This window comes from Leptonotus elevatus, chromosome 5, assembly GCF_054856555.1.
Source record: "Leptonotus elevatus isolate MCC_2025b chromosome 5, RoL_Lele_1.0, whole genome shotgun sequence".
NCBI lineage: Eukaryota > Metazoa > Chordata > Actinopteri > Syngnathiformes > Syngnathidae > Leptonotus > Leptonotus elevatus.
The window spans coordinates 18,671,460-18,697,519 of record NC_141243.1 but is presented as its reverse complement, the minus strand read 5'-3'; the positions used below and the strand labels follow the sequence as shown (position 1 = coordinate 18,697,519).

At 40.6% G+C, this 26,060-nt stretch overlaps 1 protein-coding gene across 2 annotated transcripts in view; it reads left to right on the top strand.

Moving 5' to 3' along the window:
- The window catches only part of rimbp2b (RIMS binding protein 2b), a 106,226-nt gene that overhangs the window by 56,908 nt on the left and 23,258 nt on the right, over positions 1–26,060 (top strand). Inside the window, exons 5-15 of one of the 2 annotated variants that reach the window (XM_086076753.1) lie at positions 3,775–3,864; positions 5,898–6,020; positions 8,945–9,049; positions 12,576–12,626; positions 12,874–12,894; positions 14,629–14,830; positions 14,945–15,093; positions 15,337–15,416; positions 19,048–19,157; positions 19,241–20,119; positions 25,213–25,364. In XM_086076753.1, the coding sequence (XP_085932879.1) occupies positions 3,775–3,864; positions 5,898–6,020; positions 8,945–9,049; positions 12,576–12,626; positions 12,874–12,894; positions 14,629–14,830; positions 14,945–15,093; positions 15,337–15,416; positions 19,048–19,157; positions 19,241–20,119; positions 25,213–25,364 (1,962 nt within the window). Of the gene's footprint in view, positions 1–3,774; positions 3,865–5,897; positions 6,021–6,273; positions 6,315–8,944; positions 9,050–12,575; positions 12,627–12,873; positions 12,895–14,628; positions 14,831–14,944; positions 15,094–15,336; positions 15,417–19,047; positions 19,158–19,240; positions 20,120–25,212; positions 25,365–26,060 lie in introns of those variants that run through there. The other variant, XM_086076754.1, reaches the window with a different exon arrangement.

Below are 26,060 nucleotides of genomic sequence, written 5' to 3'. Positions count from 1 at the left end.
TGTCATGTTTCTCCTTTTGTCCCAGTTGCCATTGTCTGTCTCAATAAGTTTTATCATGTCCACTTGGACTGGTCATCCAATCAGCTCCCTCGACCGCGTGTGTCTTGTCCAAGTGTCTCTCGTTTTCTCGTTAGTGTGTGTATTGAGTTCCCAGCTTTGTTTCAGTCCTTGTTGGTTCATTGTTTATGTCATGTCGCTGCCACGTCTCGTTCCTTGTGTGTTCCTTTAAATATTGTTTTGGGCTTTTGGATTTTCTTTCTTTTTTTTAAATAGGCCTACGTAGTATCGATACGAAGTTTCCCCCCAAAAAACTGCTCCTTGCTATGCAGTGTGCACACATTTCGACAAGGCACTGGGCTGGCAGTAAAAACTATTTGCCATCAAGCGTAATAAAACTCCTTTGGGTATACATTTGACTGTTTTCATAAAAAATGTCTGTAATGTGAAGTATTGGGATACATTTTGCCTTGAAGATCTTGTATCTATCGAAATACACGAATTGCAATACATATCGTATCATGATACGCATTGTATCATGATACAATACTCAACCCTGTCTGGTATACTGTATAACATATTCAATTTTGGTAGTAATATGTCAAAAAATGGTGTTAAACGCCAAACAGTTACAAGTTTGGTGCCTTGCTCAATAGTGCAGCAACCAGTACCAGTTCCCATACTTTGCAACATTTGTGGGTCTTTGACTTTAGTTGGAGCTTTTTTGATCCACACTGCAGGACTTGAAACTGAGAGTGTTCTACTTTTTAGAGCGTATATGCAACATTTTGCAACATTTCATTCAAGATGAAAATTACTTTGGGAGAATTCCTGGAGGGAATGTGTGACATGTGGCTATAATGTGTGCATAACAGCATACTCTGAGTTCCGCTGTAATATGTAGACTTGAGAAGTATGATGAATTTAATGAATTCTTTCAAGTACTGGTGCTGTCTGTTCAGACAAGTTCATCTACAGGCAGTGTGCATACGTCATCGGTTTGAATGACAGTAAACGCTGGCGTTGCCATCTGGAAGCTCCACGCTGGTGGGAATTAAGTGTGCCACTCGAGTCCATCAGCTGAGCGTGTCTGAGCTCTTACCATGGCAACTTTGCAAGTGACACTTGAATATGTACTGTGCTAATCAAAGATCAATAGCGGCAAGCAGCAGAAAGTCAACAAGTGGAGAGAGTGCAGTGTGTCTCTGTGCTGTCTTGGAGGCCTGCTGTCTTGTTCCTGTTAGCCTCAACGGCGAGCTGTTTGCAAACACGTCGCCTTCTGTTCAAAGTGTGATTGGCAGCGCTTTTATATAAGCCTCATGGCATGCATTATATCCTCACAAATATACTTAAATTGCCTCAGTCTGAAGATTTGCAGTTCTCTCTGAGGATGTCACACTTTTCCAATTGATCACATTTTACAATGAGTGCCTAGCTAAAGGTTGGGTGCAATGATTGTAAAGTTCCCAGGTAACCTTCAGACAGACGCGCCAGTTCATTTGGTAAAGACAACGGAAAGGATAAATAAGGATAGTTTTGAAGTATGTAGGATGCGCATACAGAGCATCAGCAGATGAGGCTTTTGAGGGCGAGAGGAGAGAGCGGAGTGTTGGCTTTATTGGTGTGTTAAATGGCACCACTGAGTCATCCGTCAGTCTGCTTGACATTAAGCACACATCTGTGGTCCACCAAGCTGAGTCAGGCCATGTCTAGACATAACCCACACTTCAATAAACAATAAGGAGCAACTCCACCAATATACTGTAATTGCATCACATTTATTATTCATGTAATTATACAGACTATAAAGGATGAAAAACAGTAGATTACACAAATATTTGTGCCTTACTTGAGTAATCCCAGAAGACTCATGGAGGTTCAACACAATACAACACAAAAGTGTATTTTAAAAGATTGCAATGTGTCCAAGTATTAGAGGGCAAACACGCAGCAAAACCATTTCCTCTTAGATCTCGCATTATATGGTCTTCGTCGTCACTGTTTTGCTTTGTGAATTCACCATGATAATCGTCCCTGATAAAGATCTGGGTGCCGAGCTTTGCAACCTCTTGCCTTTAAATTGAGGGATCAATAGTTATGAGGAGGCATGGCAATTTATGTCATTTGGATTTTGAAGCTATAAAAGGCTCAATTAATTCAGGTCAAATTAAAATTGAGTTCTCCTCAATTCACGGAAAAGCAGATCTTACATGTGAGGATATACATAATGCTGTCCTCAGGCTTTCGTTTAGTCGTGGTTTCTTATTCCTCATACTGGATGTCAAACACCAACACGCTCATATATGAAGGTTATTTGTGCTCCACACAACCGCATTCTTTCTCAAAAGTTATATCAGATTTTCACTCACTTCACAGTTTTATCAATTCAAGTGAGCGCAACACGTCACTGTTTAAAGTGACAGTGTGTAGAATTTAGTGCCACCTAATGGTGAACTAAAAGAATGCAATGTCCTACATTTGAAGCGTGTGCATTTTGAAGCATGCACACTAACAGAGGTGGGCATTGTCATTGACTAGAATTGATGATTGATGGAAGTGCCCACCTTTGAGCGTGTGCTTCAGCACTTTCAGCGAATGTTTGATAATGCGAAGCCTCACAAAAATGCACGGATTGAGAAGGACCGCGTGTAATCATGCTTCACTCGGTGCTCAGTCTGTGCATTTTTTCAAGGCTTCGCATTATCAAGCAATCGCTAAAAGTGCTGAAGCACACGCCAAGAGGTGGGCACTTCCATCAATCATCATTTCTAGTCAATGACGATGCCCACCTCAGACCACACTTTGCAAGCCTACCACCAAACATTACATTCGCTAAGTTTTTCTCCTTCAGTAGCAGAAATATGGTGGTGAAACACCTTAGCCTCCTGTAAGATGAGGCTCAACCTATGTAATATAATTAGCGACTACAATAAATAAATAAAAAATAAAAACGTACATTGATGTGATAGAACATATTTTGGGCATATTATTAAAATTAATATATTTTTCAAATAAATAAACATTGATTTTTTTTCCTACACACTGTCTCTTTAAGATAAAAAAAAATCACCTGTATTCAACGACAGGAGAGTTGAATAATCACCAGATGTTGCATACTGTATGTGTGAAAGACACCCAAAGATCATCCTCCATGTTTAAATGCAACCGTCTGGCATCAGAGTAGAAAGTCCTCCAAGTTTCACCTTGCCAGGGACTGCGTACCAACACAATCAATTGAGCCATGGGGGCCTCAATGTCAGCTGAGCATTCTTTATTTATTCTCCCCACAGTGTCGTATGAAAGTGGCACAACTTTCATTTTTGGATAAAAAAAAAAAAAGTTATAAAATAGCCTACAATCTTGGCTGTTAGAGTATAAACACCAAAAGAGGCTCTTTTTTCCTTTTTTTTTTTTTTTTTCAAATGAGGACACTATATTGTACAAGATGTAACAATCACCAAAATTAAATAACTTATCCACATTGTTTTTGTGCATGAGCAAGTTCTTTGCCGGCGAGGATGTGCCCGCAGGCACAATCTTGGTTAACTCTTGTCCCTGAAAGTTATTCTGCCAAAGAAGATACAATATTCTCTGATATAACAACGTAATTAAGAGAAGAAGAAAACACTGAGAAACACTGAGCACTGAGCAGTTATTAAAATGAGTAATAATACTGTCTCTAACACCAGTATGCAGACAAACAACTGCATCTGAGTTCAGTGCACTGCAATATATGTGTTTGTTATATTCGTTTTTCTTCTGCCTTTTCATGCTTAGGAGAATGAGCTTCAAGACTTTTTCCAGGAGAACACACACTTAAGCCTCCAGTTTTTCAACGGCAGTCACAAATCGTCTGAATATGAGAGGGTAAGAGGCGAACACTTGCTGTCATATCTGATTATAAATGGGCCAATGTTGAACTTGCATGCATACAAGCGAGAAACTTTCTTATGTACATTTTTAAAAGGATTTAATGCAATTGAATTTTAATCCCAAAAAAGTCAGAGTTTAACATCAATATGTAATGTAAGCTTTTCACATTTTCTGTAATTTTAAAGATTTTGGTATGAATCTGCCTTCCTAAATGTCAATTTATTTAAGAAGGTTCTGAACATGGTAAACGTTTTCTCGGCCTTGTGGGCAGTATAGAATAATAGCTAGTCAATGTCTGACGCGTGACACTAACCGATCCTCTAAAAAAAAACATTCATCTCTCTTTCGTCCCAGCGACCTTAAAAGTCTTTTACAGTGAGTACACAAAACTGAGCTACTAAATCAACCAAAAAAGCTCAGTCTCTATGGACGGTAAGGCAATTACATGAAGGAGTTTATTGGCAGATAGTTGCTGTTGGGGTTGCAGAAGAGTGGGATGCTGGTTATTGATGTCCTCTCTCTCGGGACTGTGCATGAGGCAGCTCTTGAGGCAGCTGTCCCTGAATTGTTATCATTGTGGCTGATTGTGAGGAAAGCGCTTGGCAGGCTCTTGATTCCATACAAATGGTGTGATTCCCATTACTTCTGGATAAAGCAAAGAGCAACTCCCCTGGGACCCGATTACAAGGTGTTGGTACTTAAACTGTGACTCTGCACATGGGTCAGAACATAAACTTGTTAAGTTTCGCCATTCTGCGCCACAAGTTGGTCAGGCAATCCTTGGCTTTTGTTAGTGATTTACTTTTCTACAAGGGCTGATTAGATATTCGTGGCTGCTTTCAGGATGGCTGCACAGAGCATTCACCTTGTTACTCATTGGGGGTCTCAAAGGCAGAAAAAATATAAAGTTAAAAGCTAAGTTCATTTGAATGTGCTCAAGCATCCATCCGTTTATTTTCTAATCTGTTGACGTAATGGAACTCGAGGCCGAGGAGCCTGTGACATCAGTGAAATCTGATTGGCCAACAGATGTAGGCCACTACACGCCCGTTTCCTGGTTTTAAGCAGGCAAGAGAGTCATTCCAAAAAAGTAACAAAATAATTTTTGGGGCTGTACACATGTTTGTGTTTTCCAACAATACTTAACCATATTCACAATTTCATATTTACTAATGGTTGAAATAGTGAAGCTTGTTTTAACGCGCGGCGAGCGTCTGGCTGCAGCCCCGAGTCTCAGCTGTTCCCTAGCATGAATGTTTGTGGCCCCCGCTTTGGGGGCGGTGATTTGGGGCGGCCGCCAGAGGCCTTTGGATGCCACCGGTGATAGCAATTCAGAAAAATTAATGCGAGTTGCTGAGTGAACGAGAGCTCACTCTCATTCAAGTGAATAGACCTGGTAATGTGTGCACGATTTGCAAATAATTTTTTTTTATATATATATAATTTAAATCCCTATTTCATCCATTGGTGTATATGTAGTTTTCAATATGGTTAAGTATTGTTGTAAAGCGTAATATATCACTGGTGTTGGGCCGAAACCTTGAACCTCCAAAATTGTCATTTTTCAAGAAAACACCCAAAATGTCATGTTTGTCCAATCATTAACACACACACACACACACACACACACACACACACACACACACACACACACACTATATATATATATATATATATATATATATAAAATGAAAAGCAATCAATGTTTGTGTAAGACCATTTGTAGAGAAGTTGTGAGTTCAAGTGTCTGGGCTAAAACATTTTTTCATCTTAAAATTCTATTTTGGATGACATTTTTGATTAAATGTTGGCATTTTTAGTATTTTTTTTTTTACAGTACTTCCAAATTATGAGCGATTAAAAAATTCAGTGACACATTTCACATTGTATTGATCATTTAGTGCAACGTAAGGCCAAAGTAAAATGTATCTTTATGCCAAACATTGATTTTCTCCAGGAAAAACAAACAAAACTGACAATAGCAGTGTTGTCAAACCTTTTGTTCTCTCCTTGCTTTGTGTGCACAGGTGAAGTCTGAGTATGCCCAACTCAAAGATACGCTTGGTGCTGTGACGCAGGAGAGAGATTTAGCCCTGTGGGAGAGAAACCAGCTCCAAGGCAAACTGGAGAACCTAGAGCAGGTGCTCAAGGTGAGAAAAGCAGCTTCATACTGTATGAGTACATCTTCTTCAGCTTCCCAATTGAAGAGAACCTTTCCTTTTTCCAGCACGACCCCTTAATGCGTTAAACTAGCTCCTTCTGGCTGTCATACGCTATACTCGCCTAATGTCCCTGACGTGTCTGTTGCCTCCTAGTGTCGTGCTGGAAGGTCTGACCAGGAGCAGTGACAGAGTAGAAGCTCGGATTTTCTCCCTTCAATTCCAATATTTCATGTTTTTCCCATCCCCTCTCCCCACTTGCCTCTCCCCCGCTAGAATTCAAAGGTATCGCAGCTGCTGTATGTCTTTCCAGGAAGCAGTGTTGTTCAGTCCATTCTGAATGCTTCTTCATTGGTGGGATGTTTACAGTCATGAATGCTCACCTGGCTATAAGAGCACAACTGTGTGGAATGTGATTGATGCATGAGGCGGAGTGGAATAGCAAGACTGGGTCACCCCCCATGATGATAATGTCACAGACACACACATTATCCTTGAGCTTCTACTGGCACGCATGTGTCATTGGCTTCTTTCACTTCATAGTGTCACAAACGTTCACTCGAGGGTGCATATGAATGGATGACAGGTATATTGAACCCCATTCAGTCCTTTGTATTGACGTTATGGATGATCACAGACAAGGAGGCACACTTTGGAATTTGCTCACCCTTTTCATGTAACCCAACTCCGCGCTGAAGATACAAATTATATAGCAAGTAATGAGACTTCTGACAGGCCTTGTGTTACCTAAAGGGGGAAGCAAACGTGGCTTGATGTGTATTGATGTTTTTTGTCCTCATTCATACGTACTTTGGCGCAAATATTGATCTGATTACTGCTGCTGATCACCTGGTATGGACTGTTGTCACATAGTGGTTGCTGTGATAAACAGTGTGAATGCTGAGAGATGAGCATTCTTGGGCGAAAGGTGTCCCACGCAGTGGACTGATTGCTAGTGGGACACGGGGTCGTTGGGAAAAAAGAGCATCGATCTCCCGCCGACTGCACAAGTCAGCTATGTGAAATCATCAACAGTGTTTTTGTAATTAGGCAGCTGCTTTTTTTTCTCCCCCCTGCTCAATAGGAGTATTATCCCTCAGTCAAGTCCAACTCAGTCTAAGAACAACTTCTTAACTTCTTTGTTAAGGGTGAGTGAGTTGTTACTTTTCTCAGCCCATACACTGTCGAGTTTTGGTTACATCATATTTTTTTACTATAAGATGAAATGCATGATTTTGGACAGACAAGAAACGGTTTGACAAGGATGCCCTAGCGTTGTATCAAAAAGATTGGTTCTGAAGTCATTGTTATACCAGGATGACCAGATTTTCAAAATAAAAAATGGGAACACTACAATTTTGCTGAAAAACCAATATACAATCAATTCTCACCAGGAACTTTTAAACAAATATAATTGCTAGCCAATTTGGTTACCTTTAGTTGTGTATTACTTTAGCTAATGCTAATTGCTATCTTGGTTGACAGTTCAATGAGAGTACCAAACAAGTCAACACACTCACCATTATCTACCCTTTTTGTTTGGACCTGGCAGCTATTGGAAGCTAGCTGTGCAGTTTACCTCGCGCCAGCCCACACTGGACATATGCCGCCAGAAAAGCTCGGCTTGCGTTGAGTCCGACACGGCAACCGCAGCATTAGGCTAATAGGACTACATTTGCCATGATTCTTTGACACAAAAGCAGTAAGCAGGAAGTAGTTCTAGTTCTGGTATGATGAAAAAACACGCTTGCTAGCGATTTAACAGTTAAATTTCCTTTTTAATTTGTTTACTGTATGAATCGCTATGACAACTTTGTTATTGACAAGCACAAGCCCCAAACAATTGCATTGCTGTCTGGACTATTAAAATTCTCACCAGTAACTTTTAAACAAATATAATTGCTAGCCAATCTGGTTATCTTTAGTTGTGTATTACTTTAGCTAATGCTAAATGCTATCTTGGTTGACAGTTCAATGAGAGTACCAAACAAGTCAACACACTCACCATTATCCAACCTTTTTGCTTGGACCTGGCAGCTATTGGAAGCTAGCTGTGCAGTTTACCTTGCGCCAGCCCACACTGGACATATGCCGCCAGAAAAGCTCGGCTTGCGTTGTGTCCGACACGGCAACCGCAGCATTAGGCTAATAGGACTACATTTGCCATGATTCTTTGACACAAAAGCAGTAAGCAGGAAGTAGTTCTAGTTGTGGTATGACGAAAAAACACGCTTGCTAGCGATTTAACAGTTAAATTCCTTTTTAATTTGTTTACTGTATGAATCGCTATGACAACTGTGTTATTGACATGCACAAGGCCCAAATAATTGCATTGCTGTCTGGACTATTAAAAAAACTAATTGTGACTTGAGAATGTCTTAGGTAATTTGAGACATCTGGTCACCCTAAAGTAATTTGGTTGCTAAGTGGACAAAAAATAGACAAATAAATGGTACCGGTGTACGAGTGTGACAAAACAATGAGGCTGGTAAAAAAAACAAAAAAAAACGGGACTGTCCCAAATGTCTCGTCACCCTACCTTCTACTTCTTACAGACTGATTTGCTGTAATGTATTAACCAACATTATCATCCTTAATGGTTTTCTGTTGGCATTCTGGCTCGGATACATCATCTCTCAGCATCCACACATAATTTATGAGGGAACTGCAATTTGTAGTCTATGTTGCTCTCATCCTTACGGGTGTCAATTATGTCAGAACACTGTACACTGTTAACCAGCTTGTGCGTGTGTGTGATGCGAGCGCGCATGCAACACTTGTATAGCATAGTGAAGGCCGGGGATGCACTTTGCATTGGCTCTTAGTACCACTAACATTAGCCGTCTTTATGCCCTCCCCACACAATACCCCTCCCTCCCCCCCTGCTTCTCCAACCTCTCATCCCCTGCGGACAGCATATGCGTGAGGCTGCGGAGCGGAGGCAGCAGCTCGAGTTGGAGCATGAGGAGGCCTTGGCTGTACTCAATGCGAAGCAGCAGGAGATTGACCTGCTTCAGAAGGTAAGAGAAGTCAGGTTGTTCAAAGGTAAAAGCTGCAGAGTTCCTGACAGCTCTTCCTTTTTGCTCAGTCAGTGTTAGCGATGGGGTTCAACAAGCTCTTCTGCGAGCCGAGGCCGTGATAGATGGCAATAAAAGTGAAAGTCAACTGAAAGGAGTCCTCTCACTAGGCATCTTTCCAACAATTTGTCATCCCTGGCACTACTAGAGCTGTCCACTGTGCCCACATCCCTCAGCTCTTTCTTCCCTACTTAATCCTGTCTGTAACATTTCAGGACCATTCTTGTCTGTCACAAACAAGCAAATCGTGCACTCCAATTGCAAAGTAGTTATGACACCTTTTAGAGGCCTGCTTATACAAAAGTGCTGGCCAAGGCCGTTTTGGTACTGGGCTTTTTGTTTTTGTGCACCGGAGCTGACTTTAATGTCAAAGCGAGTGGAGCAAAGGCTGAGATTGTTGATAGTGCGAACGTGATAATAATTGTCACCAGTTCTTTCTGCGTGCAGCTCAGTGTTGCTGCTGTAGCGTTGCGCCGACTTCACAGTGGGCCACTTACAGGCTGTGTTTTCGCTCATTAGCAGAAGCTCATTACTGCCTTATCTGCCTTCAGACGCTCTGGATTCGCCTAAATTAATTGTCTGCGAAATAGATTCATGAAAGTGTTAAGTCAACGTATGCTTTCATATATTCTCACAACAGATGTTCTCGGTTCTCAAAAGAAGTACTTTCTTTTCTGCCACATCTGATGGCTTGCAAATAGCCTAACATCATCAACTTGGAGACACAAACATAACACAACCAAGACCGTTCCAATTTTGCGTTGCCCGCAATCATTTTTGTTGACAAATGACCTCCCTTAAGGCTTTAACAGCCTAGAACACGTTTACTGATCAGTACAGAAGAAAGAGACATACACTGAAATTCATTACAGCTAAATAGCTTGTCATGGCTAACATCTGCAAGTTGTAGAACCGTTTTCTCTCTCTCTAGCTCAGATACAAAGCAAAACTAAAGCCCAGCAGAATTCAGCTTCCTAGAAATGTTCACTTCCATGTATCAAGACCAACCTGCCTTCAGCAAAGTGCATTAACAAGTGTGCATTAGGAAGTGCTATCAAGCACTTCATTGCTATTTTAAGCCAAATGGTGCTTGAATGCAAAAAGTCAACTATGCTCCGAAAACAGAACAACTCCAACCTCGAAAAATAGAAACTTTAGATCAAAGTCTAGTTTGTTTTCTCCTTTGTGTGGTGTTTGGTCAGGTGTGAACACAATAATTGAATTTGAGTTCTGAGAACTAAAAGGTCAGTATGTTAGCACACGTCTTGGGTTTGGTTGCGGAAACAAAGCAAACTGAGCTTGAATGAAACAATTTTGTTCTGCTTTTTAAAGTTATGAGTGAAGAAAAATGTCTTTGTTTGTTGTTAGCAATCATTACTGATGGTGTAATGGTTCACTCGCCCAACTTGTTCAGTCAGGCAGCTTGAGTTCAATTTAGGGATGCAAAAAATGTTTGTCAAAAAAAGGTTTCAAATTGACTTTTGTCACTGATGAGGCTTGATGCAAAACAAGATGTTGAGATGATCCAGGCATCGGCCCACTGAACTGAGCAAAGGTGGTGTCTTGACACGGGGAAATGAACCTCGAGTTAAATTTCCCTTGCCGCACCGCCGGCCAATGGCCCGGGAGGAGAAGGCTGGCTGCCTGCGAGTACTGCTTCTCCTGCAGCCGTGATTGCGTACGCAGCGCTCGGAAGGACCCAGTGAGCTTGCACTTTAGCAATGTTCACACTGCAGGGCAAGATGCCCAATTTGGATATATATATATATATATTTTTTCTTGTTAACTCCCTTCTTTTTATGTAGTCGTTCACATCACTATAACAACTGTGACTTCAAATGTAAACGGAATGCATGCGTGAAGTGACACGCATGCACACAAGTTTCTTTACTTGTATTTGATTGTTGAAGGTTCTGACAATACCATATTAGAGAAAATTGCTTCTCACAGACTTATTGCTCCAACCGTATGCCATACACGTTGGCATTTTCACCGTAGAGACAGAAACTAACATGAAAACACCACAAAGAAACCAGTGCATTTAGTAAAATAGCTTAGTTTAGCAAGTGGCAATTTGAAATGGCCGCCAGTGGCTTCATTCTCCTGAGTTTGACTCTATCCACATACGAAAGAGGCTTGGGTCAAATTTGAAAAACAAAACAAAAAAAACAAAAAATGTTGACTGTTTTCATTAACGTAAATAAAAAAATCAGATACATACCAGTCTTATATTAAGGTATCGGTACTCGCGGCGGTGACCGATACCATTTTACGATCAGGGACTAGAAATTAGAAATTATATGAATACAAATACAACTATAATCATTAAAAATTCATCCACTAGTACATATTAAATTGTAAATATAGTTCAGCGTTGTTGTAAAACACTATTATGTTTATTGTATATAGCTACTGTGTTTTTATGACTTTGACGATGGCTGGAGCGCGCCAACTCTGCCTCTCAACCAGCAAATGGCCGTGTGCAACAGTTGCTCCATGATCTGTTTCTTCTTCGGTACATTCAAGTTAAAAAGAAAAAAAGAAAAAAAAGAAAGCTGTTTCTTCTTCTTCTGTTGTTGCTTCAGATCTTTCCAGTTGCTGTTGATATAGCGGCTATAATGGCGCATCGCTGCATTTAAAATGCGTTCCTGCCGAGCTCAATCAACACAGCTGGAGCGCTGTGTTGAGCGATATCAGTGGCTCAAGATGGAGGTGGCAAGCAATTTAGGTGGCCACCTCTGAATTTTGTACACAGGAAAAACCCTAATAACCGTAGGCAGATTTGGCAAAATGCTTTTTTTTTTGTTGCTCTTTTTATTTATTTATTATTTTTTAAAGAACACCCCCACATTTTTTCTGCATTCGTTTCCCCATTTTCGGTTTTGGCCCGGGTTTTTCATTTTGGTGTATCTTTTGTCCGATTCCCACTGAGTGACTATGAGTGTGAATGCTTTTACGTGTTTTAGTCTGCCTTTTGTCTGAAGTCAGCTCGAAGAGGATTCAGCTCTCCACGACCCTGAACATGATAAATGGTATAGAAAATTGAGCGATAGATGTTTATTAGCTCTTTTTCACTTATTCATCCATATAGTGAGCCTTCTTCCCCTTTACCATCATGAACACTTTTACAGTTTGAACTAAGTTTACAAACCTGTCAGCTGATTGGTACCTGAGAAATTGATGAGGTCCTGTAAGACGTGTATCACAAATTTGACATTTTTACATCGCTAAAAAATACATTATTATTATTATTATATTTTATTCTTGGAATAATATGATCTTATTCAACTTTTCACAAACATTGTAGTTAGTAAATGTACGTCGGGAATTGCATGGATTGTGTTGACTTGTTTTATACATTTTTAAATTCAATTCCAATTTTATAATTGTATCCCTCCGCACCAAAGAGTAGAAAACTAATTGCAATCATGTTGACCTGATCTGAAGCACTGTAATCTGTGTTTTCCAGGCTCAGGTTGAGGCTAAAAAGGAACATGAGGGCGCTGTCCATCTTTTAGAGGTGAGCTTCTGGACTGAGGGGGCAGGGCTTTGTATAGCAAGCAGAAAGATAGAACCTGCAAGAATCAGATCGAGCTGCTCATACACTCAACTACCAAATGAGTAGTTGTACTTTTTGTGTTTTTTAAAGTTTAGATTAATTTTCACGGTGGTTTCCTATTAATATGTGCATGAGTGATTCATTTTCTCTCTCTCTCTCTCTCTCTCTCTCTCTTTTTTTTTTTTACCGTGTGCGTGTTGATGCTTAGAACCACCTGGACAGCATGCAGGTATTTTCAAAATTGTTTTTATTGATGTACTGGATATTTTAACATCGTCTGTCAGCAGTTGAGACACTTAGAGAGCAAATGGCTCAACGTCCCAGCTCGTCCTGAAATAATTACACAATCCAATGATGCACGCTAAAAATTGTTGGGTCAAGAATAACCCAAATTGAGTTAAAAAGGAGCAAACACACGTTTTGGGGTTATTCATTTAACCCAAAAGTTAGGTCAAATGAATAACCTACAAAAAAAAGGGGTGACAACCCCCCAAAGAAAGAAAAAATAAGGTTGTTTTGTAGTTGATCCAAGCCTGTGGGTTAAATGAATAACTCCCCCCCCAAAAAAGCGTTTTTTGACCCAACTTTTTTTTGAGTGTAGATTTAGAACCGTAAAGTTCACATAAACCTGCCCTTCTCAAAAAGGGGGGCCCACCCCCCTGGGGCAGCGTTTTGCAATGCCAGGGAGGCGCGTTACCCCAGGATGTTTTTTTTTTTTTTTTGCCATACTAGAATAAAGTGTAATTGCACAGCCACTACTTTCTTGTTGTGGCGGAGATTTGGGGGCAACATATTTTGTTCTTTCTAGAGGGTGGGGGGCATACCAAAAAAAGACATAAACACATGTTATGATTATATTTGGAAGGATTTTAGTTTTGTGAGCTGCCTCTCCTCAGACCTTGCTGCCCACCCACCTCACATTCCCCCTTCCCATCAAAGCAACATCACACACACGGCTCAGAAACATGACTGACAGTATAAACAAGACTTCTCTTTGCATTGATCACAGAGAAATATTCAGCCCTTCTTCCTTAATATTTGATGAAAAGATTTGACAAATGAAACTTTCATAGCAGTGAAAAGATGGTTGGCTGACGTCAGTGACCTCACACGGCGCAACATTGGTACACCTGCACAGTCTAATGAGATCCAATAGAACAGCTTTATGGGGGGGGGGGGCTGTATTTACGAAGGCAATGTTTCATTGACACTGTCAGATATGTATTTATTAATCATTTATAATTGTGCTTGTAGAGCTTGCAATGGTGTTACGCTGCGCTGCATCATTCTGACAGCTGTTTACTAATATTTTTGCCTTGCCTAAATTAAAGCCGAATCCATTTAAGCATTATAAAATATTTGTAAAAGATGAACAGTGTAATTGGATATCATCAGATTCTTATGGTGTTTCTAATGAAGTGCCCTGTAAAAGAACTCTCTCACTCTACGACTCCGTTACTCAATTATGTAATAGTGATGCTATGATCGTTGTACGTGCACGTTGTGTCGTGCCTGCTCACCACAGGTGTACAGAGCTGCATGTTGATGTGTGGTACTTATCTTTACGTGGAACAATTGTCTATAACAGCATGGAACTACTGTGGTATGCTCAACAACAACAAAATCCATGGTGGTTAAAGCGGCATCCACAACACCTTTGCGTCACATTGTTTTTTTTCTCACACGTTGTGAAATAGAATCTGAAAAATGAGGAAATGAGGCTTCAGCACTTAGAACTGTAGTTCTGTTTGCCTGCTTGTTTGATTTTAAAAGAATGAATGCCACTGTTTGCATATATGCATGCGAGACTGAAATGAAATACATTGTTGTGCTGTCCAGCATGTGATTTTCTTATTGTGTGGAATTCTTAGATTTCCATCTGTTGTGTTTCCGATCCATTTGCTCCCTCCGTCTTTTCCCAAACTTTTTGTTTGTGACTCACGCATGTCCTCTTTGCCATCAGGCCAAAGTGCGCGAGCTGGAGGAGAAATGTCGGAATCAGAGCGAGCAGTTCAACTTGCTGTCCAAAGAGCTGGAGAAGTTTCGTCTGCAGGCGGGGTTTGACATCCTCAGCACTGAACCTTTGACCGTGTGTGAATCTCCCTCTTCTCCCAACAAATCTCTGTCCCAGCTCCTCAATGGATTGGCAGCCCCCATAGGCAAAGGTGAGGCTCAGCTGTGATGATTATTATTCAAGAAAGAAAATAGTAAATGTTCATCTAGAACAGGTAGCGTGAAATCAGCTCTGCTGTTGACGGCGTGCTTTGTTTGATCCGCAGGCAGCGAGACTCCATTAAGCAGATCTTTGTTATCGGAGTTCATCCGTCCACTCCAGACCAGTGGAGACAAACCGGAGCTCCTCTCTGTCAAGCCAACATTCCTTACTCGCAGTCGAGGCAGCAGTTCAGCAAGGAAGCTTCTTTCTGAGGTTTTTGATGGAGATTATACAGCTTCATGTGGACAGTGAATGAAGGAGAGAGAATGTACAGAATATGTTTTAGAAAGTTCAGTGCACAGTACTGGCATCTCTACAGTAGTTCTCGTTTCCATATTTGGGAAGTGCTTGGTCTCTATAATCCAGATATCAATTATCTGCACTTTATGACCCACTGACTGACCTATTTAATACATGTGAGAATGTCTTTCAAAGAACTGCATTTTTCTTCTTTAGATGGACAAAGAGCTCGGTTCGACCACCAGGTCTAAACCACGGTATACAGGAAAGGTCCGTCTGTGTATTGCTCGCTACAGGTATGTTAAAAAAATAATAATAATAATAATAGGGCTGTAGTAACATACTACAAAACTGACTCCAATCAAAGAAAACAATATAAGTTTGCCAATTGCTTAACCCTCCTGTTATGTTGTGGGTCAAAATGACTCACTTTCAAGTTAAAGAAGAAATGTTAGCTTTTCGCTATCAAACTTGGCACCAACAGAGAATAAAAACGGTCGATTTCGACGTATTTGCAATGAAGATGGTTGACATGCTTTTGAAACTTTTTGTTGCTGTTTTTTGCTGCATTGAGACAAATATTTAGAATATACCTAATTGACCCAGCAATGTTTTTTTTTTAATGAAACCTCACATCAACAGACTAAGGAATGGGTAAGTTTGATGTATGCACTATGGAAACAGTTAATTCATAAACAATGTTAATTGGCATGCTAAACGTTAAACATAACCAGAGTCAAATTAACACGTTTTTAGATTGAAAAAGTATCAATATGAGCATGAAACATCTCATTGACAGACAATTACAATCATTCACTTTGACACATTTTCAATTAATGTTAAATGTTTATGGGAATGCTTTTGGAACATTTAACATAGCCCAGGTCAAATTGACCCATTTTAAAGTTGAAGCTACAAATGAGTATTTTATTTTATTTTTTGCAATGATGCTTCTCATCAATTAAAATGGTTCACATATTTTCAATTAAAATATTTACTAATGTTTATCCAAATGCTTATGGAACATTATTCATAGCCTGGGTTAAATTGACCCAATTTAAAGAACGACATTTTGTGATGAAACTTGTTCAAAACGGTTTGTTTGGGGGTACGTTTTTATCATTAAAGCCCTGGGGGTCAAATTGACCCCGGAACATTATTGCTGTTCCTGAGAAACCAACCTAACAGGAGGGTTAATGCCATCAACAAACGATGAGGTATAAATTCCTGTACAAACACTTTATGCTAGGTTAACATTAGGTTCCCAGTGGCCACAGTAGTTTTCCCAAAGCGTTGTGAGACGTGGCATTTTTCCCCCATATTTAAGTCTTGCTATCAAAGGTACACTACTTTTCGACTCCCGGTTTACCACGGATGTCCGTCACGTTCTGATGGGGTCTCTCACCATTCTCACATTCTCATTGAAGTTTGACATTCTGTCAAGGGGTCTAGACAGATGAAACGTGGACGCCGGGCAGCTTTGGAGAATATTTATTATCACGGCAGACTCCAATGAAGCTCCCCTGCCGGGTCTGGATTTATACCCCATTACAGACTTTAAGATGGCAGGGAAATACATATGCTTACTGTCACACTATCGGCCACCTCCAACTCCAAGTATTGTTAGCCTTTATTACACCAGTCAGAAACCCCCCCAATAATAAATAAAACTGTGGAAACAAAGTAGCCACCAATATTTTCTAGGGCAGTTTCGAATGTAGAATATCTCAATAGTGTTTCTTTATATGCTCCCATTGGACTTTCTCTTTTTTTTTTGAAAATCTTTTTTTGGTACACAAATCAGGAAAAATCAAAAATGCTTTCACACTAAAATATGCCTTAAGATGCCAACTAAACCCCAGAAAGTCTTGGATGCAAACAACAGATTGTACACTACATCGGTTGGGAATACATCATACTTGTTCACATGATCCTCAGTATTGATCCATTAAGTGCTATCGCGATACTTAAATTGATACCATACATTGCCATGCAGCGCATCCGCCGTGCAGCGCGGCTGCATTGCAAGTAGCCAGCAATATGTTAATCTGCTAATCCCAGAGGGTGAGCAGCATTGCGCCACCAAAGTTTAGAGGCAAGTCAAAAAAGAGATGAACAAAAGTACAGCCTATTAGCAATTAGATAATATGTTAGCCTTGGACCAGGAACAACAAAAAACGAACCGCTATTGGTTAGTTAGTAATGTGCTTAAATTCAGCATTCATTCGGTTAGCGGTGTGAGGGATCCGCTGCCGCCTCGTCCAAGTTTCAAGACTGGGGGCCGCGACTTGGGCTGCGGGCTGTGCATAAGGGAATATACCGTCCTCCACCGGCAGCCGCGGGGTACCCCGCGGGAGATGAGTTGGAGAGGCGGTTGGCGCGTGGGAGAGGCTTCAAGGTGGCCGCCTCAGCCGCAAAGCGGGCTACGCGCGGGAGAACGAGTCTTCTCCACTGGCATCCGCAAGATGCCCCGCAGGCGCGCAAGGCTGGACTAGCGCTCGTTCTGCACTTGGAGGAACAGAGCGGGGGGAGGCTTCCAACGGCGGGGTGCCCCGCTCTCGATCGATGGGACACTCAGAACAAGATGTCGATGATCAACGTGTCAAGCAATTCACATTTGTTTTTTCCCCTGAATTTCCAAAACAGATGGATGAAATTGAAATGCATGCTAATATCACTTTCCTGAGAAAAAAAAAAAAAAAAAAAGGGGCCATCCTGGCAGGATGATCCCTTTTTTAAATACACATTTTAAGGTTAATAATTGTAATATTTAAGTATCGGTATATTAAGGTATCGGGATCTGCATTGGATCGAAGTGGATCTTCCCAGCCCTAAGACGTTACCCTGTTTCAAAGCCACTGGCTGTGAGCAAAAGCGATTCCCCGCAAAAATTGCAAATATCCTTGCAGCGAAGTGAGGTGAAATCTCCTCTTTTAGAGTGGCCTCATAGATACAGTATGTTTTATGACTCCCTTGGCAGTTCAGGTATTGTTCTTGGAAGCTAGCTTAAAAGTTATTACTGCGCAGCATTCCATTTAACTGCGTGGCTTGGCATGTGCGCTACCTCGGAGCCTACCAAAACGACAGCCCCCAAAAATAGCGCGTAGGGTGTAACAGAAAAACTGGATCACATGGGGCAAAATGAATTGTACCACTATTTTCAGTGCAAAAAAAATGATCTAGGAGATACCATCCTTGGTTTTTTTTTTATGCAGACCAGTCTTAATGATTAGACAGGTGACCTGAGCTAGGCTGATTTCGCTGTGACCTGTCCTGGCATGACGTCCTCCTATCTATCTGCACTCTGGCACACTTTTCTGGTTGAAACCTGTTAAGACCATCAGGTCACACATTTTCACATGGGCTTTGTACAGATTAGAACTTTGTCCGCACCCAGCAAAAAAGGCTCCACAGCTGTGTACTCGATCTTTCTGGCATCCAGTAAATAGTCCAACTGAGAATATGCAGTCTCCTGGTTGCTATTATTAGTATAGTGAGCATTAAAGATAAAAGAACCAGTGAAAATATACGTCAGAACTTTACACCAGTGTTATGTACTGTCACGTTTTGTTTCATTGACCCCATTTTACTCGGTTTCTCGTCCGCATTGTGACTGCTGTCGCACATTTTGAGACAGTTTAAAAATCTGGCCAGGCATCCATAATCACAGACTGCCTGTCATATTGTCAACCCCCACCACCTAACAGTGCCTGAAATGTGATTGCCTGTGGCTACTGGGAGCACATTGTAAATGTAACATTACTGTTAACTGTACTTTGCAAGTCATCTTGCCCAGTAATAGTATAATAGTAGTCACTCTTTTTCACAATTTTTTTTTTTATCTTTAAATCAATTAACCTTTTAGTGTGAAATATTACAGTTGTTCTGGTCAATGCATTTGAGTGAAATGTACCTATTTTGTGCTAGTTACAATCCTTATGATGGGCCAAATGAGCATCCAGAAGCAGAGCTCCCCCTGGTGGCAGGAAAGTACCTCTACGTTTACGGAACAATGGATGAGGATGGCTTTTATGAAGGTCTGGTGCCTCATATAGTTTATTCTCCACAAGCTCAATTGTACCCACATTGCCAACCATCTCTTTCCCATTTTGTATTTTAGGAGAGCTCCTAGATGGCCAACGGGGGCTCGTGCCCTCCAATTTTGTGGATTTTATACAGGAGGAGACAACCTCCGTTCAACACAGGGACTCAGTAGCTAAAGAACCTGGCAACCTCAACCACAGTAGCCTGGGAACTCAGAGACTGGGGGGCAGCAGGGGGGTCACTACAGGTTTAAGCAGCCTGCTGTCGGACAGTAAACACGGCTGTCTAAACAGCAGCAGCAGCAGCAGCCTGGGTGTGGACCTCCTGGGCTCCTCCAGCAATGGGACGGGAACCTTAGATGTCAATATTGACGAGGTCGGTGAAAACATTGTGCCTTATCCTCGCCGCATCAACCTGATAAAACAACTAGCCAAGAGTATCATCATTGGCTGGGATCCGCCTGTGGTTCCGCCCGGCTGGGGCCCCATCAGTGGCTACAATGTCTTGGTGGATAAGGAGATACGAATGAGTGTCCCCTACGGGGGCAGGACTAAGTCCCTTATTGAGAAACTCAATCTCGCAACCAATACCTACCGGATCTCCGTGCAGAGCGTTACTGAGCGCGGCTTGTCAGATGAGTTGCGGTGCACAATGCTGGTGGGAAAAGACGTGGTGGTGGCGCCGTATTACCTGCGGGTGGACAACATCACGCAGGGCTCAGCTGAGCTCTCTTGGATGCCCAGCAACAGCAACTACAGTCACACGCTCTTCCTCAATGGCGCAGAGTACGACATGATAAAGGCCGGGGGGTATAAATACCAATTCTTCAACCTGAAGCCCATGACGGTTTACAAAGTGAAGGTTGTGGCACAGACGCACCAGGTGCCTTGGCAGCTTCCAACTGAGCAGAGGGACAAGAGGGAAATCTCTGTGGAGTTCTGCACTCAACCGGCAGGTGAGCTTGCAAATTAACTCACCATGAGCCGTACTGTCTATTCTGCACACCAAAGTAAGTGTTCATTAGTTACTAACGACGTTTTGTGAGTTTTCTGTGGATTTTTGTACTTCAGTGGGATAACATATGCATAGTGGGTATGAATAAAAAAAAAATACCCTGTATGTATGATATATGATATACATAGTACTGTAGAACATATAGGTCTTTAATGTGTGTATATGCTAGGGATGCACCGAAATGACATTTTTGGGCCGAAACCGAAAATGAAAAATGCTTGGCTGAAAACCGAAATGCCGAAAAAAAATAATGCAAATTTGTTATTATCATGGCATTTATTATAATTAATTAAAAAAAATATTATATAATACTTAGGCTTATTTAACAAAGCACAATATAAATTGAAATGCGTCCACACCACAGACATGTTGGCGAATGGTACATTAAACACCAAACGCAGGGTGAGCAACTGAGCACTACAGCACTTTGCACCGACGGATGATGCAGTGGAGGCAATGTGTGTGAAGTGTCTTGCCCAAGGACACAATTGCACATGACTTGGGGAGAGCAGGGATCGAACAGCCGACCTTCTGGTTACTGAACGACCGTCTCTACACCCTGAGCCACGGCCGCCAAAGACATGCATGGCAGGTTAATTGAACACTCCAAATTGTCCATAGGTGTGATTGTGAGTGTGGATGGTTGTTCGTCTCTGTGTGCCCTGCGATTGGCTGGCAACCAGTTCAGGGTGTGCCCCGTCTACTGCCTGAAGCCAGCTGGCATAGGCTCCAGTGAGGACAAGCGGTTAAGAAAATGGATGGATGTATATATATATATACATATATATATATCCATCCATCCATATATGTGTGTGTGTGTGTGTGTGTGTAAATATGATATACTGTAGAATAACAGTATAAAATGCACACCGTTTACGTATATTGTATATACGTATATTTATGATGTGTAAGTATGATATAGTATAACGTACAGGTCTTTAACATATAACATATACTTACAGCGTATAAGTACGATGCAGTTTAACATAGTATAACATTCAGGTATTTAACTTATAACATATATGTATACTTACAACTTTTAAGTGTGGTATAGTATAACATACAGGTCTATAACATATAACATATATACTAATACATATGCTTAAGTTATAACGTATAAGTTTGATATACATTGTTCCCTCGCTATAACGCGGTTAACTTTTCACGGCATCGCTGTATCGCAGATTTTTCTTGTGCAATTTTGTATGAATTTTTATTTACAGTAATGTACTTATTTTATAAAATGTATGAAGGTTTGAACATTGAGAATGTTTAAACAAGAGAGAAATGTGAGAAAATATAAATGCCTCGATGAGAAAAGTGTATAAACAATGGGGTGAGGGGTTTTAGAGCTGTAAATCATAAAGCTAATTACTTCGCGGATTTCATTCATTGCTCGTATTTTTTTCAACCTAACTCCAGCAGAAAACGAGGGAACACTGTGCTATAGAATAACATAGTATACCATACACGCCTTTTACGTACAGTACAGGCCAAAAGATTGGACACGTGTATAGTATACACGATATAATTGTATACTGTATACATATAGTTATAACGTATAAGTATGATATAGTATAACATAATATAACATACAGGTCTTTAATGTATAACATATATACGTCTACTTATAACGAATAACTTACTAAGTGATTTACATACAGCATTCACACTATTTATTACTTTTAGGTCATAGTGTCTTGTGTTTTATTATAAATAAAGCTAAAGACATCTTTTGTAAAACAAAGACACTGTAGGTGCTTTCAGCGTATTCCCGTCAAAGGGCTCTACCAGTGATTGTGAAGTGCTTTGTCTTGTTTTGCCGAATGCAGACATTGGTTGCACATCACTCTTATAGTCACTGTGCGCTGAAATGACACAAAACGAAAATGCAGAGTTGGAAGGAGTTTTGTCAGCTAATATGACATGACACCTTCTTGTGGCTGGCTCTAGAAGCCAACATTGCATTGCTAATTAGATAATATGATATTATATATGATATTTTTGTGTCTGTATGTTTTTGGGTTTAAAAACTGTTTACACGAGTGGGAAAGGTGTAACATCCGCCTGTCATTCAGACCCAGTTAGTAGATCAGCTTCCACATGTTTGTATGCGCAATCAAGTTTGTGCCCGTTTTTGCACGCAGCATCCTTAATAAATCAAACCCTAATGAATTATACATACTGTGTGAGTGAATGTAAATAGTTGTGTCTGTAAGTGCTCTGTGATTGGGCTGACGACCAGTCAAGGGTTTCCCTGGGCTGTGAAAGGCTGAAGCTCACCTGCGGCCCTAATGAAGACAAGTGGCATAGAAAATTGATGGATATAGTTTTTCCATTTGTTTCATCGGATACAGTGTTCAAAATTGTACAATACATGAAAGTCGGCAATTAGGAGTCAGATGAACGTATTTGGGGATGTGTATGCGTGTGTAGGGGGATGTTATTGGATATGGAAGGAGAGGGAGGCCAGGCTTTAATTGATTGAAAATCAGGATACTGCGCAGAAATGACAAGATGATGAATAGAGAAGGGGGAATCGTAAGAGGCGTCACGCTGGGCTTTTTCTGTTGGCATCTGATGAGAAAACCTGCTGTGAGTTCATTACATTATCCGTCCATTGAACAATTTAATTAGAGGCGGTTAAAATGGTCTCCCTGTGCGGTGGACGACTTTTGTTGAAGGAGGACAGTGTCTGGGCAAATTGTGGAGACTTTCAAACTCGGCATGTGTTCCTCAGCTACTGGATTAATTTGAACACTGGCACTTTTGAAAATGAAAATTGGTCACCAAGTGCAGCCTCAAGTTTCTTGCCATAAATTCAGTGTCTGCGGCTGGGATTCGTGAAAGTAACTGCACAAAATAATTAATTTAGTGCTCTCAGGGAAGCTATTTGTTGTTCTGACAAGAAATTTAAATATCACAAGTTGAAATAGAATCAAAGAGGTGCTTTAAGCCGCCGGTCTCAAGACTGTGTTTTGTCTGTGGGTGGGAATGTGTTGTCACTGGTGTCGCTTCATACAGACACGCACTGCTAAGTGCATCTAATCACTGTGTGCTGCTTACTCCTCCATGCAAAGCAACTGTGTGTTCTCTTGTCTCACAGTTAAACCAAGCAATCTGATATCTGGCTGTGATTGCTGAATTCTAGTAGAGTTGGCCTTTTCAACTCCTTTTACGCAGCATAACCACAACAGGGCATATGTTGCACATTTTACTGCAGCGCCATGTTCAAGCATAATAATGCCGTTCACATCCAGCACATTTGCTTAAAGCTTTCACAAATCAGAATTCAAACTTTATGTCTCAGCTTTACTAATCTGACTAAAGCTTAGTACTGTGAATATTGCCAATACTGTTGATATGCACTGACCAGTCACAGTAATATGACAACCTGAACATTGTAAAGCAGGGGTGTCAAACTCAAATTAGCACAGGGGCCGCATAGAGGAAATATATAATACCAAGTGGGCCGGATCGGTAAAATAATGGTATATAACTTAAAAACACTTGCCGTCAATTATACACAGATTTTCGCTATATGTGGGCCAGCCCTAAATTACGGAGCTCAACTGTAATCATATTGTTTCAAAAAATAATACAAATGCAAATGGAACGCGGCAACACTTTGCCTATATGAGTTCCGGAGGTGTTAAATCTACCTGCATAATTATTGTTCCCAGAATGCATTGTGTGGCACAGTTAATGAAGTCATAAGGACGTTAATCCTTGTCATATGTATTTGTGTTACCAGTTATTGAATTTGTGTCGTATTTAACACGTTTATGTCGGTCTATAATTTTTCTTCTTCTTCTTTTTTTTAAACAAACTGTAACTTTAAATTGTCTGTAAATTAATGACATCCAGGACGATTCCGTGTACAAGTTGCATTGCTCATCTGAGGACTGTTTGTGAAATTACAAATGTATATGTTTTGATTGTGGCCGGCTGATTAATTGGTCCGTCATTACATTTTTTTTTCTACTTTAGAAAATCATCTCGCGGGCCGGATTAAATTATCATTCTATTGCGCAACATGTCTCCTCAAGATTGAAACTCTGCATTTTATTTATTTATTTAATTATTTTGACACAATTTAGTCAAAAATAGTTAGGTCGGATGCATTTGAGTAAAAACAGTTTGTTAAAAATGGATGACTGTAATGCTTCAGTGCAAACTACGACCACAAAGGTAAGTTAAACCTTTAAACCTATTACACAGCTTAGTCAGCTCATCGTTTAATTTATTCTATCACTCATGTCTCTGAGACGTTTGAGAAAAGGATGATGGAAAGATGATGTAACCAGAGTCATTAGCTTTTCTGAAGTATTACAGGTGATGAGTTTTTTTGTTTTGTTTTTAATTTGATGTGAGGAGTCCGTCTGACAGCGACAATATATTCTTTCGCCTGGATTTTTTAAAACCTGTCGTAATGTTATACATAAAGCTCCTACTTTTGTCGTCAAACGTTTTACACAATGTTCCTGCCATAAAAACTTGTTTTGTATTTTAGCGTGTATCCGCTATGCAATGCAATGGAATGCAATGCTGTCAGGAACAAACTGGTATTTTTGTGATTACAATGAAAAACTTTCATGGAGTTTTGTGAGTATAGGATAGTGAAGAAATTATATCAATATGTAACATTTATGTAGCAAAATATGGTATTTTAACAGCACTCATGGCTCAGTACCAAATGTAAGACACATTAGAAAGAAAGAACTCACTCATGGTGCGGTGATTCATTTATTAACTTCTGTGTAGGCAGTGTGGGTTCAGTCCCTGCTTAGTGACAGTGTCAATGTGGGTGTGAATGGTTGTCTGTCTTTATATGTACCCTGCAATTGACTGCCGAGCGGCATATTGTGCAGTTTTTCCTTTTCCAGTAGTCCATGGATTGATAAAAAGAAAAACAGCACCATCTAGTGGCCATTTATGTCTTTATCTCACATCAGTTCAACTCATCAGGGGAATGGGCTTAACAAGTTAGTTTTATCTTTTAAGACTATTTATCCCCTTGTTTTGGGTCCCCAGGGCCCCCACTCCCTCCACAGGAAGTTCAGGTCCAGTGTGGTCAGACGCCCGGGATTCTGCAGGTTAAATGGAAGCCCCCGCCACTGACTTCGTCTGGTACTTCCAACGGGGCCAGTGTAATTGGCTATGCTGTATGCACAAAGGGACAAAAGGTACCGGGGGTTGATGAAGTTGTTCGAGTGTGGATATGTGAAATGTTTGGCAGCGCTCTTTTGCCACCTTGTGGGCGAAGGAAATAATGTTAGCATGTTTATCATCTAAAATGTGTTTTTTTTTGTTCCACTGTAAACTTTACAACTATTCAATGTGTCTGATCTTTTTGCACAACTTGCTATTTGTTCTCCAACAAGAAGCTGGCGTGCAAAATTCACAGCAGCTTTTATGTGGCTCTTCCAGTCTCTCTGTATCTTATTGCTTTTTTTTCTCTTCTTTTTTTTTCTGGAGAATCTGTATCTTGTTGCTAATGACACTCTGTGACACTTCAAGCACAGTGGCCACTTCTCTCTCTCAGAACATCCTGTTTGAAGCCTTTTAATGGCGACGTACTGTTGTTCAACTTTAAATTGTTGTTGTGGTCTCGTAATGGCATGAAAACATGATGAAGAGGACTGTTATCCAACTTCTTTTGTGAATTCTGTATTTCAGATTGGCAGAGAAAGCAAGTTCTTCAAAAAGTACAGAAACTGAACAATTGGGCATGTACATTCAAAAGCTTACTCCCAAAATGGTAGTTTTAATTTCGTCAGTGAAAACTAAACAAAAAATAATTTTGTCAACGCACATTTTTCACCGGACTAAAACTAAACTAGACTAAAACCCTCATTAATAAACAATAACTGGGACTAAAT